A 19,102-nucleotide genomic window follows, 5' to 3' on the forward strand; every position below is an offset into this window, starting at 1 on the left:
ACATGCAACCATTTCTAAAGTTAAATAAAACTGGATTTTTCTTATTAACAAGGGAGGTAAAATGCATACTTTATTTTTCGTATTGCCACAACACATATAATAGGTTCTTAAATAATATAGTTGCCTGGTTGATTAAAAAAAAGATATAAACATTGTTTTTCATTTAAGGAACTTACATATTAATTGCAGACATTAAACAACAATACCTGAAATTCAGGCAAAACAATTATCTACTCAATATGTGTGACTGAGTAGAGAAGGAGAGACTCATCTGAGTTAAGAGAGTCAGAAAGCCTGCTTATCAAATTAGGTTTCCAGAGTTTAGGTGAGGTGAATTAGGACCAAAAAGAAATAAAGTAATCAGAAAGCTAAAAGCAAATGAAGAATAATATAACAGTAACAAAATTACAATAGTAACAATAACAAAAGCACAGTGATAAGGATACTTGAAAGAGGCACAGGAGCCAAGTGAAAGAGCTCCCAATGGCCCAAACTAGAACAATTTTAATAAAATATTAAATAATGTAGTATATCGTATTATAACCCAAAGTATAAAATATATACCATGAACTGATACTGATATAAATAACTGAATAAATTTTAAAATGGGAGAGAACAGAAAAATCTCTTGCGCGGTAGAATTCCAAATAATTTACATACGTACACCCTTCTCAGGAAGGTGGAGAATAACTCTTCAGCCTGTAAATATGTACTAAATATACTGACTTCCTTAAAAAGAGTACAGCATGGAAATGGGGAAAAGAATAACTTTGCAGTGGAGAAAGCTGACAAACACCTAGAGCCAGGTGATCAAGGTTAAAACCAACAGTGGGAAGTCGTGTTGATAGCATATACCCTTCATATGATGTGATGAAAATGACACTTTAATTCTGTGGTTTTTCCTAAACCTCAAGCCCACAACTCCAGTTTAATCATGAGAAAAACATCAGCCAACCTGAAGGGAGACACATTCCACAAAAAACGTGACCAAAAAAATACATGACCAAAAAAGTGCTCCTCAAAACTGTCAAGGTCATTAAAAGCAAGAAAAGTCTAAGAAGTTTTTACAGCCAAGAGAAACCTAAGGAGACAAGATGACTATATTAGCATGGTATCCTGTATAGAATCCTGACTAGAAAAGGGATATTAAGTAAAATGTTAAAAATCTAAATAACGTATAGACTTTAGTGAATAAGTAATCCATCATATTGGGTTTCTTAGTTGTGACAATTGTACCATACTAACACAAGATGTCAACAATAGGGGATACTGGTTATGATATATATGGGAACTCTCTGTACTGTCTCTGTAACTTTTTTTATAAACAAAAAATCATTCTAAAATAAAAAGTTTGTTAAAGAAGTAAAACAAAGGTGGAAGACTTCTTGTCAACGAAACACCGTAAGTAAAGGTGAAAATGAGGATAAGCATACACTGTACATGGGACAATTAAGACATCAGCCTCACAGAAAAAGAGCCTTATTGAGCCAAGAATGGGGGGAAAAAATCAAGGTTGGAAGAAAGCCTAGAATTTTAGGATCGACAGTGTTTCTAGAAAGTCTTAAAAGCTTACATGGACCCAAAGTAATTGGTAGTAGGGAATCCCTGGAGATTGTTGATGGAAATGGTGTTCCAGAAAGTTATTCTGTGGTACTATGAAGGGAGAAGGTCAGCCTGGATGTTAGCAGAGGTCTTAAAACTTAAAACAGTTTTTAAGCTGTGAAAAATTTTAAACTGATATGCATTTTAAAATAGATTTATTTAAGGAATTAGGCAAATTTAAGAGAAATTTATTTTCAGCCTAGAATGTCAAAACTCTACCCAAACACACTTTCTTATTTATAAAAATCTTCTCCATTCTTCAAGACCCAACCAAGTTTTACTTTCTTCTCAAAGCATTTTGTTGTCATTATTTGTTTTCATTGATCCCTTTTGACTTTCCAACAAATTTAAGCCAGTACCAAATCACCTAAAAGTAACCTACATGAAACAATGATAAAGAATTTCATGCTGTCTCCCCAACCACATTTTACTCCTTGAGATCAAGACCATGACACCAGGAACTGTATCTTTTCCTTCCTGTGTAACTTCCACAGTACCTCTCACAGGACTGAAAATAGAGGAGGCACTCAAAAAATATAGTTGCATGATTCCCACTTGCGGAGCTAATTAGCCTTATGGAGTGAAAATTCTACATTAGCAGACTTACCCATTTCAATTTTACAAGCAAGAATGCTGTTCTGGTTATAGTAAAATATTTCTTCAATAGCATTGAAGGTTTGAATATCCCAGAAGCCATCAGTACTCAAGCCAGCAAAAAAATTGCCATTTTTTATATCTGGTCTTCCTCCTCTCCAATTTGTGTATGACAGCATGGTCTTATCAGACCACAGGAGAGAATTATCTAGAGAAGAAACATTTTTTCTACAATTAGAGATTAAATCAAGATTTGAGTTAGAGTTATGAGGTTAATATTTCAAACTCAACTAATTTTCTTTCTTCTTTACCTACTTTCTAAAAAGTTATATAATTATGTATATCTCTTTAAAATATTTTCTGACTATAACAGTAAATTATGTTTATTTTTAATTTGGAAACTACAAATTAGAAACATAAAAATTAAAATTTACTTATAATTTCACCATCCTGCAATAACTTTATGCTTACTATTTTTAACCAAATATTCATTTTTACTGTATATATGTTTAATTGCAATGAAAATTAGTATAATTATTTCATTTAAAAAATTAATATATTATAAAACTAGTGACAGAAATCTCTTCTCCGGACCTAAGCCATACACAATTGTGCACATTTATGTCAATCTAATATATATTTGACCTTTTCCTTTCATCATATACAAAATGAACTCAAAATAGATCATAGACCTAAAGGTAAGAGCTAAAACTATAAAACCCTTAGAACAAAACATTGGCATGTATCTTTATGACCATAGGGTAGGCAAAGTCTTCTAGATATGCACAAGTGATAAAAAATAGATAAATTTTATTTCATTAAAATTAAAAAGTTTTGTGCTACAGATTATACTATCTAGAAAGTGATGGGGGGTAGGCACTTGGCTGACTCAGTTGGTAGAACTTACAACTCTTGATCTTGGGATTGTGAGTTCGAGTCCCACATTGAGAGTAGAGATTACTTCAAAGAAATAAAGTGATGGGAGAAAATATTTACAAGTCATTTATTTGACAAGGAACTTATATCCAGAATATATAAAGAATGTTTATTGATCAACAATAAAAAAGACAAATAATTAAAAAATGGATAAAGGTTCTGCGGTGCCTGAGTGGCTCAGTTGGTTAAGTATTTGTCTCTTGATTTCGGCTCAGGTCATGATCTCTGAAGATTCGGGAGATTGAGCCCCAAGTCTAGCTCTGTGCTGACAGTATGGAGCCTGATTTGGATTCTCTCTCCCCCCCCCCGTCCCTCCCCTGCTCACACTCTCTTTCTCTCTCTCTCTCTAAATAAATAAATAAACTTAAGAAAATACAGTATTAAAACAAATAAAAATAAACAATGGGTAAATGATCTGAATAATGTATTCTCCAAAGATGATATACAAATAGCCAGTAAACACATGAAATTATGTTTAATATTATTAGTTATCAGGGAAATGAAATAAAAACCTCAATTAGATGCCACTTCATAACTACTAGGGTGGCTACAATAAAAGAGAGATAAAAAGAAGTGTTGGCATACGTATGGAAAAAATGGGAAGGTATGGAAAATGGGATAGCAGCTTAGAAGAACAGTTTGTCAGTTCTTCAAAGGATTAAAAAAAGACCCAGAAATTCCTCTTCTAGGTATATACCCAAGATAAATGAAAATATACATCTACACAGAAACTTGTACATGAATGCTTATAGTGACATTATTCATAACCAAAAAAGTGAAAAGAACCTAGATGTCCATCAATTGATGAATGGATAAATATGGTATATCCATACAATAGAATATTATTCAGCCATAAAAAGGACTGATATACTGATACACACTATAGTACTGCATGCATAAATGCTAAGTAGAACAAGCTAGTCACAAAAAGAATCATGTACTGTATGATCTCATTTATATGAAATGTGTAGAACAGGCAATCTCTAAAGACTGAAAATAGATCAGTAGTTGCTGGGAATTGGGAGAGGGGTAGGGAATGAGGAAGGAGTTCTAATGGGTACGATGTTTCTTTTTGCCGTAGTGATACCTGAACAACTCTGTGACTGTCCTAAAAGCCATTAAATTGTACATCTTAAATGGCTGAATTGTATGATATGGGAATATATCTTATTAAAGCTTTTGGAAAAACAAGTTGCTAGGCCTATTAAAATCATAAATTGGCATAAAGAGTGAAGTAATTATAAGGTACGCATACCCGTTGTTGTCCTGATTGTTTATAGCTTTCCTGATTACCATCTTCTGAGGAGAGATACCTAAATATCTGCCTGCAGCAAAGATACACTAGAAATACTGTACATATGATTGGTTCTTGCTTGCTGCTTTCTATCACCTCCTGTCTCCCAGTCACCCTTTCCTTCTCCCCAAATGTTAAAGTTACAATTTTCTGGACAATATGATGGGCAGTGATATATTTCTAAAGTTGTTATACAAAAGGGCCGCATTTTCACTTGGCTTGAAGTATCTTTTAGTTGACAAGTGGCTTCTTTTAGTAATTTCTATTCATGGCCCTATTTTCGAAAAGTCCAAACTTTTAAAAAAACAAAATCCTTTGTATAGGTGGTATATATAATTAAATATTATTTAAGATTAAAGTAATTTAACAAATCTATGGGTGTGAATCAAGCCAGTAAGAATTAAACTTAAACTAAATTTGCTGTTTGCTTGAAACATCTTTCTATATGTCATTCATATTTCTACATATTTCAGTCAGAAATCCTGTTACTCAATTTATAAAAGAAGTTAAGATGATTAAAAGGAAATTTATAGATCTGAAAATACTTTTTGGAATAAAGAATACATTTTCAGTTGCTTCTGATAATATAACTAATAAGGTATATCAAAAGGTAAAATTGAACTCTCTGTATCCTGGGTGTGGTCTCCACTGGTTCCTATGGCATCAGTTTCCTCAGTCATTTTCATGTACAGCTGGGAACTTTCCACCTAGGTTCTCTCCATTTTTTCCCCCTTCCTTAATTTTTTTTTTTCAACGTTTATTTATTTTTGGGACAGAGAGAGACAGAGCATGAACGGGCGAGGGGCAGAGAGAGAGGGAGACACAGAATCGGAAACAGGCTCCAGGCTCCGAGCCATCAGCCCAGAGCCCGACGCGGGGCTCGAACTCACAGACGTTGAGATCGTGACCTGGCTGAAGTCGGACGCTTAACCGACTGCGCCACCCAGGCGCCCCTCCCCCTTCCTTAATTTAAAGGGTATTCAAGTGTCATTGGAGAAAAGATTTGGGCACGTAAGTCCTACTATGATGAATTCATCTTCAACTGGCAAGCTAAGTCTTACCTATTGCTTGATAGCTTGATTTTTGTTAACTCATCTGCAAGCCATAAATATTTAAGAAAAACTTTAGCAACTCTAACAAAGAGTCAGGTTAGATAGCAAGGCGAAGACTATTTTTAAAATGGTTATATTTGAGGGGCGCCTGGGTGGCTCAGTCGGTTAAGCAGCCGACTTCGGCTCGGGTCATGATCTCGCAGTCCGTGAGTTCGAGCCCCGCGTCAGGCTCTGTGTTGACAGCTCAGAGCCTGGAGCCTGTTTCAGATTCTGTGTCTCTCTCTCTCTCTGACCCTCCCCCGTTCATGCTCTGTCTCTCTCTGTCTCAAAAATAAATAAACGTTAAAAAAAAATTTTAAAAAAAGGTCATATTTGAGTAATTTAGCTTCTGCCTATGGCTATCACTGTCCCTTGTCTCCTAGTAAGCCCCACCCCCTTATTGGGTAAATGTATGCTTTTGATATATTATGTCCCAGAGTGACATTTTTCCTAATTCCAAACTTCTATGATTTTCAGGACATCTGTAACTAAGTATTTTTCAAAATTGGCACAGTTCAAAACTGCTTTTTTAAAGCAAAACTGCTTTAAAAAATTTCATAGCAATTATACCTTGGACTTGTGGTATTCAGTCCCAATTTCAAATACTCTATCCCACTGTCAGACTGTTTCTCATTTTTCTAACGTATACTCTAAACCAATGCTGTAAACCGAAAGGTGCAACATTAATAGAAGTATAATTCCATTCTCACTCATCCCATATTCTTAGGAGAGATATAAAGTCAATATCGAAGGTTTCTGTGACAGTGTGGTCATTTTTAGTTAGTCTTAAATTGCTAGAAGGAATAGTGGAGAAAGGAAATTATTTTCTACCATTTGACTCTAAGCTTGGTGGTAAAGGCATTTTAATGGCAGATTAGAGATACAAAAACTGTCTGGTATTTATGTAAGTTCTGCTAAGTGCATAATTATAATTTTGTATATCGATAAACACATATGTTGAAGAACTATACCTTTGTAGCTTGGTAAGTAATTTATTAATTTATTTAAAAAAAATTTTTTAGGGGCGCCTGGGTGGCGCAGTCGGTTAAGCGTCCGACTTCAGCCAGGTCACGATCTTGCGGTCCGTGAGTTCGAGCCCCGCATCAGGCTCTGGGCTGATGGCTCAGAGCCTGGAGCCTGTTTCCGATTCTCTGTCTCCCTCTCTCTCTGACCCTCCCCCATTCATGCTCTGTCTCTCCCTGTCCCAAAAATAAATAAACGTTGAACAAAAAAATTTAAAAAAAAAATAAAATAAAAATTTTTTTTTAACATTTATTTATTATTGAGAGACAGAGAGTGACAGAGCATGAGCATGGGAGGGGCAGAGAGAGGATGAGACACAGAATCTGAAGCAGGCTCCAAGCTCTGAGCTGTCAGCACAGAGCCCGATGAGGGGCTCGAACCCACAAACCACGAGATCATGACCTGAGCCAAAGTCGGACGCTTAACCGACTGAGCCACCCAGGCGCTCCATTGATAATTAATTTATAATGAAGTATGAATATAAAGAAAACCAGTAGATTTATAACTTACTTTCATAAGTTATACCTAATGTGACCCATAAAGCCATATTATTCAAGTGCAGAAGTTGCTCAAGAACAAAGTTATTCTCTTTTTCATCTCGAATACTCAGAACATGTGATTTTGGATCTGTTAAAAAAAAATAGTCAATAATTTTAATAATTACTTATCTAGAACACTTTGATAGATTTAGAAAATTTTATTTCCTAGTTTAATAAACTCTAAAACAATATTGAAAAATAAGACAGATGTGTAAATTAAAACTATCTCATTGTATGAAAATGAATAGATTAATAAGTTTTCAAACATTTTGATGTTAAATTTTGACATTCTGATGTCAAACATTTTGATGTCTTATAGCCTAGTACAAAATTATAGCTGAGTAGAGACTTTAAAACATTGATTTGTTTCACTTTTCCTCCATTTAAATCTTGTTTCAAATTGGTACAAATTTACACTGGTAAAGATACACTGTCAAAAACTATAATAAATATAACCTCTTGGATGGTCTATATGCTAGATCTTTTTCTTTAGAGATCACTCTGATATTTGGATTATAAAAGTTTAATATTTCCCAAAGTGTGTCCCTCAGGAAATTAGCAGGAATTTCTCAGAAAAAGACTAGATGTATAAAAATGTCACAAACATTAATTAAACAAAGTTAAACTAGTTCATTTGTGCCTGTACTTCTTAAAGTATATGCTAATATATATTTGATAATGTCTAACAGGAAACAATGGCATGTAGTGTTTCTCAACCTTGCTCTTTTTCAAAGGATTCTTTTTTGTAGACTATCTCTCAAGACCAGTTTCTACATTTTTGGGAATAATGGTTTGATATTTTCCATAAGAACTTCCCACTGTTCCCAGGTCCACTGCTGAGAAGTCATAAAGCCTCAGTGGATCTCACTGACAATATCTGGAGAGTCCTGAGAGCTACAAGTGTGAAATATGCATTTCTTTTATGCAGAGCTCTTCTTCGCTTTCATTTACTCACCTGAGCTTTCAACTATGCAAATTTGCCTATTTTCACTTCGCCTGTAGCCTCGCTTGGTTGAACATCCAGTTCTCTGCTTGCTGGTGTCATTTCTGTGTCTTTTAAAGTAGAACTCATTTTGTTCATACATGTAAAGACAGACTGGTTCTCTAATGGATAGGTAAAGGAGTAGCTCCTATATTCTCCATTTTAACTAAACACAAATTTTAATTTTTTGTTGATAATGTAGAAATTAGGAGATGAGTATTTTTGAAATCTAGTCGCTAGTGCTAATTAAAAATATTTATAACACACTCAGGTGAGACTTGTTTTTTTAATGAACAAATGTAATGATTACTCATAAGTTGCTCAAGAACAAAGTCATTCTCTTTTTCATCTCAAATACTCAGAACATGTGATTTTGGATCTGTTAAATAAAAAATAGTCAAAAATTTTAATAATCACTTATCTAGAACACTTAAGATACTTACTCAGATTCTGGCATTTAGAATGAACTTCATCTGGTGTTACTGCATGATATTTAGTCTTTCCTACCATGAAATTGTAGCAAGAGTTCTGAAATGGTATCCACGGAGTTGACAGAACGGGAGAGGGACACTGAACACTGTCAACCAGTTTGATCTCTTTTTCAGTCTCATCTGAAAAAATGACAATGGTAAGGATTCTAATCTTAGATGTAAATGTTAAATCCTGTTCAGAGTAATTAGGCTTGATGTGTAGGGAATATTCAGGAAGCCAATAAATAATAGCTTAATGATGCTTGTTCTGTTTATACTCAAATATAATGTGACCTCTTAACTGGGTTTCTGTAGGAAGGAGTTTATTTAACATAATTTCTTTCCCCTGCTGTGGAGTGAGTGGGAGAATATAAAACAATAGGTCCTATTAGGTTAAATGTTGTTTCTGTATTCTTGTATCACCAAACCTCAAATACAAGGGGCAACCTCAGAGACTACACAAGGATATTAATAATAGGCACCTAACTATAACTTTGGGAACTCATCTTTAAGTTTCTGGTTACTGGTATTTCTCTAATTTTAATTTTTTTACTGTTTATTTATTTTTGAGAGAGGGAAAGAGCACAAGCGATGGAGGGGCAGAGAGAGAGAGAGAGAGACAGAGAGAGAGAGAGAGACAGAGAGAGAGAGAGAGAGAGAAAGGGAGAGAGGGAGGGAGAGAGAGAGAGAGAGAGAGAGAGAGAGAGAGAGAGAGAGAATCCCAAGCAGGCTCTGTGCCATCAGCAGAGAGCCCAATGCAGGGCTTGAACTCACAAACTGTGAGATCATGACCTAAGCTGAAGCTGGACACTTAACCAACTGAGCCACCCAGGTGCCCCTTTTCTCTAATTTTAAAGATAAATTTTAATTTTTATTTATTTATTAAAGGTACATTTTAATGAAATATGTGATGTTCTAAGTTGTTGCTTTAATGAAAGCAAACAGAAATAGTTGAAAATGTGATTATGGCTTTTATTATGAAAAAGACATAGACTCCAGGAGATGCAAATATAGATATACTCTACTCAAAGTCAACAAACAGATTTAATATGCAGTAGAGACCATCCAGCATGTCTCCCAGGTTGCAACAACTCCCTTTGGGAAGTAGTCTTTTCTTTCTACTGCAAACACACACATGTGGGCCTCTGGCAGTTGTAAAACTACTTTACTCTGACTGAGCTAGAGATTGCGTACCTTACTCTAGCGAGGTACATCAGATTCTAAGAATTTGGAAAGTATAATTTAGGGATAGTCAATCCATCTCCAGTTATGGCTATCATTGAAAGCTACAGAGCTGCCATGTTTTACCATGCACAGAGAGAAGCATAAAGTATATAAAAAGAAGAGTGCAGGTCTACAGAGAGAAACAGAAAGGCTAGGTGGGAGACAGTATCTCTGGGTTCCAGATTCCATTCAGTTTCTGATTCCCATTCTTCATGAGGCTCAGTGATATCCTCATTTTTGAGGATCTAAGTGTCCCTTTTGGCTTAAGCTGGCTTGAGCTGGCTACTGTTACTGGCAAACAAATGAATCTTAACAGTGACTCTTAAAAAGAAAGATTAGTTGTTGATCATAAGAATTACAAAAAAATAATTCTCACAAATATGAGTTTTCTATAGAACATAAACACAAAATACATACAAAATGAGACCAATGGGAGTTAAAACTCAAAGGTCAAGTACCATTGTCAGCTGACAAAAATAAAGATATAACATGTCTAAAATAACAAATCAATGACAAAGTATTTAATATATAATAATTCTACTTGAATTTTCACAACAAATTTTGTTGTAGAAAAAGAACGTGATTATAATTTCAAAGCCAGATTTTACAAAACCACCCCCCATAAATTAAAATATTTAAAATTAGCATACTTCCTGGATAGTAGCAAATAGCACCTGGTTGCTGATGCTCACAGTCAGATGTCTTCCAGAAACCATCAGTGTCTAAGATTACACAGTCTTCAAGTTGATTATTATTTTCAATCCAGCGGCTAAATTGAAGATGTTTCCCATCTGACCAACCATAGTTGAGTTCATCCTGTAAGCAGCCGAAATACAGTTCAAGTGGCAATACTTCATGTTATCTCCTTTGTATTATTTCAACCCTCATGCTCAATCTAATAACTTTTAATTTTATCTTATATTTAGCACATAGTTACACAGCACTTACCACGTGCCAGGCACTGTTCTAAGTGCTTTGCAAAGATTAATTTATTTAATCTTCCTAACAACCATATGAGATAGGAACTTTTATATTTCTTTCACAGATGAGGAAACTGAAGGCATGTAGTGTGCCCAAAGTCACATAGAATGTATACTGCAGTGCTGGGATTCTAATCCAGGCCATCAGGTGCTAGAGTCCATGGCCTGAGTCATTATGCTAGGCTGCCTCACACATAGTTGGAACTGTTGGTTGTTGCAAGTCAGAAAAACAATTATGTGGTAGTGTAAAGAACACGGGCTCTGGGGCTACGCATATCTAGTTTTGAATTCTGGCTCAGTCCCATATTAGTTTTTGATTTTGAGTTTACCTTGCCAAGTTTCCATCCCCTCATCTATTAAACAGATATGACACTTAACCTCTCAGGGCTGGAATTCGTGGGGTAAGGTATAAAACATGTAACTCAATGGCCAGCTGGTGCACAGGAAGAGCTACATAAGTGTTGGCTCTCTCCCTCTAACCCTGACTCAGGCCTTATGGCTCTCACACTGTTATTTTTACACTTGTCTTTGTAGAAAAGCTTCCTCATTCACTAAACTCTATTGTGCACTAAAAGTCTATGAACATCTGTCTTTACATCCTGACAAGGGCCTGACCACCCACCTATCTTGAGAGAGGCTTTACAAAATTTTAGGTACAAAAGTCCAGGGTACAGACCTGTTTGGGCTTCCCCATGGTGCTGTCAGAGCGCCAGCCCTTATACATTGACCCAATGAACTAAGCTGTCCTGAGGCCCAAGACAATTCTGCATCCCTGGTTTATTTGGAATACTGGGCAAAGGCCACACACAGTATCCTTAGTGAACCATAAATAACAAACATGTTCAGGCTTCAATACCACCAACTGTTTCATTCTGAAAACTGTTCTCCACCAGAGTTCCAGTTGTAACCTTGTGGCCTAAGCCTCTGACCTCAAATGTGCCCTTTGGCCATGGGATGTTGCTTGCACTTGGTTATTACCCTGGATTTCTTCACCTTTGTTGCACTCACAGCAGGTCTTTGGAACTTCTATTCCTCGTAGATAAATCACCGCACCTTCTATCTCTCTGCTGAATGTGATCTCTCTTTGTTACGACTATAAGCGTCTCTTTACTAAATTCTTGACCTTAATTGATCTTAATCAAAACCTGCCTTTCCCAAGGGAATAAGTTCCTTTCAACACCCACAAGGGAAGGCTGTTTATTTTTCCATTCTCAGATACCGCAGGGCTATGAGAATGGGATAGCAGGTTATTTTTTTATCTCCTGCAGTCATTTCCTTTGAGGTTTATGCAAGCTTCCAGATTCTTTGCTCTCTCTGACATTCACTGAGGACTTGCCTCCTTATTCCCCCCTGATATTCACTGGGGAGATACCCCATGTCTTGCTCTGTCCTCTTGGTCCAACCATTGACTTACAGACATTAATGTTCATGTGGGTAATTCATCCAGCTCCCAAGCCTTCTTGACTTCCTCTCTTTCTATGTATTTCCACTTCTGTGTACTTGAGTGACCCACTGCCACCGCCACAGTCTGAACTTTATATAAACCAGAACTTCCGTGAGCCTTAGTTCAGGCCAACATCATTTCCTGCATGAATTTCTGTAAGAAATCTCCTGACTGCTCGCTTCCTTACCCACCCTCTGCCAGTATAATTCTTCTTAAGTAAAAATCTGATATTGTCACTACCAGGTTTAAAATCTTTCAATACCCTTCCATTGCTTTCAGTGTAAAATGTATCCTGTCCATGCTCCAAAGATTTAAGGCAGCTTATGCAAATACATAGTGAACAGCTACATAGAATATGTTAAAGAGTGAAAGAAAAAAGAGAAACATAGGTACAGATTGGAAATAGGATACGAAATAAGGCCAAAATCCTTCAGTGGTGAATAAAAAGTTACAAAATGGTATGATTCTAATTATCTTAAAAATATACATGTGCGTGCACCTAGGTGAGTCAGTTGGTTAAGTGTCAGACTTCGGCTCAGGTCATGATCTCACAGTTTGTGGGTTTGAGTCCCGCATCAGGCTCTGTGCTGACAGCTCGGAGCCTGGAGCCTGTTTCAGATTCTGTGTCCCCCTCTCTCTCTGTCCCTCCCCCACTCTCACTCTGTCTCCCTCTGTCTCAAAAATAAATAAACATTAAAAAAAAACACATGTGTACATAGAAAAAACTTGAGGGATATATGCCAGATTACTAAATCATATTTATCACTAGTTACTGGGATTATAGGTGATCTTAATTTTCTTTTAAAAATATTTACTATAAATTTACAAATTTTCCGCAGGGATGGTATTGCTTTTGTTTCAAAAGGTTAAAGGTGATTGAAACTAGGAAATGTAATACTTATTACTACCCTCACAAGAGACACAATGATGGGTTTCACATAAACCCAAACACCGAAGAGGAAATAAATAAAAGCAATGTTATGAAAGAATTGATATAGTAAGTCTTAAAAACTAGTTCAAGCTGACGATCTGGCTCTGAGAGTCTCAGAGAAAACATTCTTCAAGCAATTTCTAAATACTAGTTTTAACTGAGCTTCTAGTACATGCTGGTGGTAATGAATCCAAAATTTGTCAAAGGTAATGTTTACTTCTGAGCCTATTTTAAGTTTTTTTCACCCATTCTCCAGTTCAACCCTGGGTGTGCGCTAGGACTAAATCACTTTCAATCACATTTTTTTTTCCATGCAGCCCTAAAACCATCTTGGTATATACCACATTGGTATATTGAGGGTTTCCCCAAGGTATATATAACTTAGGTTTACTTCACAATGTAAGGTACTCTTCTGTCCTACTCTGCCAATTGCCTTCTCTCTGAGAATGAAGAATACTGGTTTAGGGGACATTTATCTAACAAGGGCTTCACCAGTCATGCACTGTGCAGATGCAGGGGGCAGGGTTCACATCACAATCTTTGTAAATGGCACCCCCTATGCAGAGCATAATACATGCAGCCTCACATACCAGCCCTATATTTTACCCTTCAATACATCTCAGTGGGCATACATAGAGAGCCTAGAACAGAGACAAAAATGACCTACAATGCTGACAGAAATACTACAGCTTTATTTATTATTATTTTTTAATATACCTTTATTTAGAAAAATACTTATTAATTATAGCTAAATTCTTCAGAAGCATAAATGTTCCTGTTTATGTAACATGTTTGTAGCTTAGCACTGAGAATTAGCAGGAGACTAGTATTCTTTGCTGGGCTGTGAAATAAACTAGAAGTACTTAAGACATCTATCCAGGATCAGGCCTTGAACTGTGGTGAAACACTACTCTAATCCACTTTTAGAGAGGCTTAATTGTACTCTGCTGATTCTGAAAAGGATAAAAAGACTCTTCATCAGAAGCCACAGTACTTCTACACGTTGGACCTCATCTGATTTAATTCTTCTCTTCCTCTCTTCTTTTCTTTGGCTGGGGAGAGATGGCAGTTCCTGCTTCTAGCTCAGTCTTTTACTAGAATAAAAAGAAGTGCTCATCTACATATGTCCACTAGAACTTCTTCTTAATCTAAACAATAAAGCACCAGATCTTTCAACAGTGGAAAGATGACTACCACTAAAAATTATACACTTCAAGAAATTTACTCACTGGAGTAAGATTTTACAACCTCTGGGTTCTTTTGGTCTGGTATGAGAAATGCTGTGTGCAACAAAAAGTTCACGTTTCGTCAGTCAATCCTGGCAGTTGGGACTGAAAACTTACGTCTCGACTGGAGAGTCCAATCCATAAAGAAGAGTTATGAAGGACCGTCTGCACAGTTAGGAACGCCTGCTGGTAAGGGTCTGTGATGCTCACCAGGTGCATGTTATCTTTCTGACACTCCTTCAGAGCATCAAACCAAGTCAGACTCTTCGGGATTATTTTGTACAAATTATTTAGATACTTTATAGTGTCTGAAGTATTCTGCAAGGTCTGTCTGCTTTCAATTTCTGTGTGTAAAAGAAAAAAAAAACACAAAAACCACCCACTCTGCAAGGCATGGGACATTTCTTCATTTCTCCATAAGTACTTTAGATATTACTTATCTATTCATTTATTTTAGATTTTCGTTGGGAGAACTAGGTACATCTTGGTGTATACCTTAGGCAAATATGTTTGAGCCGCATCTTTTTTTTTTTTCTAAAATTGGAACAAAATTGTTTTTGTTAATCTGATTTAGGAAGGAAAAAAGGTATAAGTAAAAGTAGGCTACAATGAGATTACCATTTCAGATTGGTATCAAATACCTCCTTTGTTTGAACTCCTTTAACAAGAGGAGGTGTTAGGTATTCCCTTACAAAGTTTTAATCTGGGAAAGCTCCCATGAAAAAAATGTACAAAACAACCCACAAGAGGATATATTGAATTATTATTTTACAGTACTTCCCTGAATAAAGCAGTTACTAAACAGTATGAGACAAATGACCATAGGTTAATTAAACAAAAAGTTCCTTAGAAGTACGTGGATTATCTACTTGAGGTTTTCATTACATGATAAAGCTTTTTAGAAATTTTATTTATTTTTTTTGTTTATTTATTTATTTTTATTTTTGAGAGAGAGAGAGGGAGGGGCAGAGGGAAAGAGAATAAGAATCTTAAGCAGGCTCCATGCTCAGCACAGAGCCCAACGCAGGGATCAATCCCATGGCCCTGGGATCATGACCAGAGAACAAATCAAGAGTTGAACATTTAAGTGGCTGAGCCACCCAGTCGTCCCCAAAGGTTTTTTTTTTTTAATCATTTATTAAGAACATTGTGATCAATGAAAACAATGTGATACTTTTGAAAAACATCTTTTTGAAAATATGGACCTCTTAAAAAAATTTTTTTTAACATTTATTTATTTTTGAGAGACAGAGACAGAGCACAAGCCGGGGAGGGGCAGAGAGCGAGGGAGACCCAGAATCCAAAGCAGGTTCCAGGCTCAGAGCTGTCAGCACCAATACTTAATTTTGATATTTAATTAGGTAAAGCAATGACACTTGAAAAAAAATCACATTCCATTTGAGATAATCTGACTCACTGAACCAATATGAGTTTAGCCATGTTGAAAATTTAGGGAAGCTGTATGTTTACAAATTAATATTAATTCATTTATAAGATTTTCATGAAAAAGTAGTGTATATATCTAACAGCATAAAGTACCATAGTTATCTAGATGATAATTCATACCTGAATATCTCTGACAGAGAGACAGAGTGTGGTGCTCACTGCAGGAAGTAAAATTCCATGTCCCAGTATAAGGCGACTTTTCGAGGTTGAGCATTAGAGCACAGTGGTATTGGGACTCTTCCTCAAAAATCTAAAGGAAAAGGCAAATATGTACAAATAATCATGAAACTACCTGTCTGAAGATCCCAGCAAGAGAACTTTATATTCCAAATTGGATTTTTCGTCCTATAAAAATTTCATTAAGGAGCTGACTGTGAAATCACAAGAAAATCCTCCAAAACTTCCAAAGAATGGGAAAAGGGCAATTAACTTTAGAAATTATAAAACAGGGGCGCCTGGGTGGCGCAGTCGGTTAAGCGTCTGACTTCAGCCAGGTCACGATCTCGCGGTCCGGGAGTTCGAGCCCCACGTCGGGCTCTGGGCTGATGGCTCAGAGCCTGGAGCCTGTTTCCGATTCTGTGTCTCCCTCTCTCTCTGCCCCTCCCCCGTTCATGCTCTGTCTCTCTCTGTCCCAAAAATAAATAAATGTTGAAAAAAATTTAAAAAAAAAAAAAAAAAAAAAAAGAAATTATAAAACAAAAAAGGAAAGGACCCAAATAAGTAAAATCAAGAATGAAAGGGAGATCACGACTAACACAACAGAAATAAAAACAATAGTAAGAGAATATTTTGAGCAATTATAAGCCAATAAAATGGGTAATCTGGAAGAAATGGACAAATTCCTAGAAACATATACACTACCAAAACTGAAACAGGAAGATATAGAAAATTTGAACAGACCCACAACCAGTAAGGAAATCGAATTAGTAATCAAAAATCTGCCAAAAAACAGGAGTCCAGAGCCAGATGGCTTTCCAGGGGAATTCTACCAAACATTTAAGGAAGAGTTAACACCTATTCTCTTGAAACTGTTCAAAAACTAGAATGGAAGGAAAACTTCCAAACTCTTTCTATGAAGAGTTTCGTAAGTTCGAGCCCCGCGTCGGGCTCTGTGCTGACAGCTTGGAGGCTGGAGCCTGCTTCGGATTCTTTGTCTCCCTCTCCTTCTGCCCCTACCCCACTCACATTCTGTCTCTGTCTCTCTCAAAAATAAATAAACATTAAAAAAAATTTTAAACAGATCAAGAAAAACTGGTACAAGATTAAAACTCAATTATAGTAATATTTAACACTCTGCTATCATTCTTGATATTTCAAAGCAAAAAAAGTAATGATGATTAATTTAATTTATTAGATGTTTTTAAATTTTTTATGTTGACAAACTGTATACAACAGAGTACTCACCTTAAAGCTTTGATCCTGTATCTGTCACTATAAAAACATCCATAAACATCTATTTAGATTTCATTCTCTGATCACAAATCAATAATACTAGGTGTGAAAATTTTTTCGAAGTATATTGTTCCTATATTTTTTGTATGCTTGAAACACATCACACACTTAGAAAAATAAGAAAAGTAGGCTTATCCCAGGAGTTACAAATTTTATAAAAACACATACACACATGTTACCCAATAAACACGGAACTAAAACTGAAATAAAATAATTATAGGAAAGAATAATATCACCAGGGATATGTGTAAAACTTTTTTACAGAGGCAAATGTGTATAATTATTAAGTGTTTTATTTGAGAGTAGTTGACACACAAAGGTACATTAGTTTCAGGCATACCACATAGTGATTTAGCTTCCCTATATGTTATACTATGCTCCCCACAAGTGTAGCTACCATCTGTCACTATATAATCCACTTATAATATCATTGACTATAATCCCTATACTGTGCCTTTTATTCCTGTAACTTATTCCCATAACTGGAAGCCTATATCTTCTTCTTCCCTTCACCCCGTTTGCCCACCCTCCCACTCCGCTTCCTCTGACAACTATCAGTTTGTTCTCTGAACAAACATTCAGTTTGTTCTCTGTGTTTATAGGTCTGACTATCCTTTTTATTTGCTTATTCATTTGTTTTGTTTTTTTCACATGAGTGTTTTCCACATAGGAGTGAAATGGTATTTGCCTTTCTCAGTCTGACTTACTTCCCTTAGCATAATACCCTCTATGTCCATTCATGTTGTCACAAATGGCAAGATCTCATCCATTCTTATGGTTGTGTAGTATTTCTGTGTGTGTGTGTGTGTGTGTGTGTGTGTACCACATTTTCCTTATCCATTCATCTATCAATGGATACTTAGGTTGCCTCCATATCTTGGCTATTGTAAATAATGCAGCAATAGATATAGGGGTGCATATATCTTTTTGAATTAGTGTTTTGGTATTTGAGTGAATACCCAATAGTGGAATTCTGCAAATATATATTATTAAATGTATTAAATGTATTCTGGTTTTTACAGGAAAGATGAACTAAGAATTGAATACAGGAGATTAGAAAATGAATAAAAATATAACACCAAGAAAAACAGGATAGAAAATGTAGTAATATTTGTAAATGTATCTTAAGCAATAGGAGTAGAGAGGGGAGAAGAGGGAAGAGGAAGCCATTAACACACCAATTTTGTAAAAATTCTGAATAAGAAAAAGTAAAAACACAATCAAATTAAGATATGGAGATTTAAAAAGATAATAGTATACACAATTTTATTCTAATACATTAGAAAATCTAAATGAGGGGCACCTGGCTGTCTCAGTTGGAAGAGAATGAGACTCTTGATCTTGGGGGTATGAGTTCGAGCCCCATGTGGGATGTAGGGATTACTTAAATACATTTTAAAAACTTAAAAAAAAAATCTAAATGAAGTAGGCAACTTTCTTGAAAACTACAAATTAGACTAATTTTTATAAGGAGAAACAGAAAATCCAAAATGTACCAGTAACTTTGGAGGAAACTGAAAATTAATATTAATAGTTCATTTTAAACACTATGCGTCAGAGAGCTAAAAGCTTTAAATGAATTGTCTATGTAATCCTCACATTGTATTGTAGGTGTAACAGTGTCAGAATTTACAGATGAACAGTTGAGGCTTAAGAAAAATTAAGTGAACTTACAAAGGCACACTAAATGGCTGGATGGAATTCAAATGCAGACAATGTGACTCTGGAGTTTAAGCACTCAACCACTACACCAAATCCTTTTATTATTAAAGAATGATCTCTGAAAAGTAACATCACATGATTTTTTAGGTAATTCCTTCAAACTTTCAGGGAAAGAAAATTCTCCAGGCTGAGTCATAATTTCAAAA

At 35.7% G+C, this 19,102-nt stretch overlaps 1 protein-coding gene across 2 annotated transcripts in view; it reads right to left on the minus strand.

Moving 5' to 3' along the window:
- The window catches only part of LOC112861305 (CD302 antigen), a 135,315-nt gene that overhangs the window by 46,886 nt on the left and 69,327 nt on the right, over positions 1–19,102 (minus strand). For both annotated transcript variants that reach the window (XM_025924643.2, XM_025924658.2), the window contains exons 24-29: positions 15,903–16,032; positions 14,454–14,680; positions 10,406–10,571; positions 8,505–8,672; positions 7,051–7,167; positions 2,210–2,404 (exon numbers count right to left, since the gene is read on the minus strand). In XM_025924643.2, the coding sequence (XP_025780428.2) occupies positions 2,210–2,404; positions 7,051–7,167; positions 8,505–8,672; positions 10,406–10,571; positions 14,454–14,680; positions 15,903–16,032 (1,003 nt within the window). The remainder of the gene's footprint in view (positions 1–2,209; positions 2,405–7,050; positions 7,168–8,504; positions 8,673–10,405; positions 10,572–14,453; positions 14,681–15,902; positions 16,033–19,102) is intronic.

Source organism: Puma concolor, chromosome C1 (assembly GCF_028749965.1).
Source record: "Puma concolor isolate L17-30 chromosome C1, mPumCon1.1.hap2, whole genome shotgun sequence".
NCBI classification, from domain to species: Eukaryota; Metazoa; Chordata; class Mammalia; order Carnivora; family Felidae; genus Puma; species Puma concolor.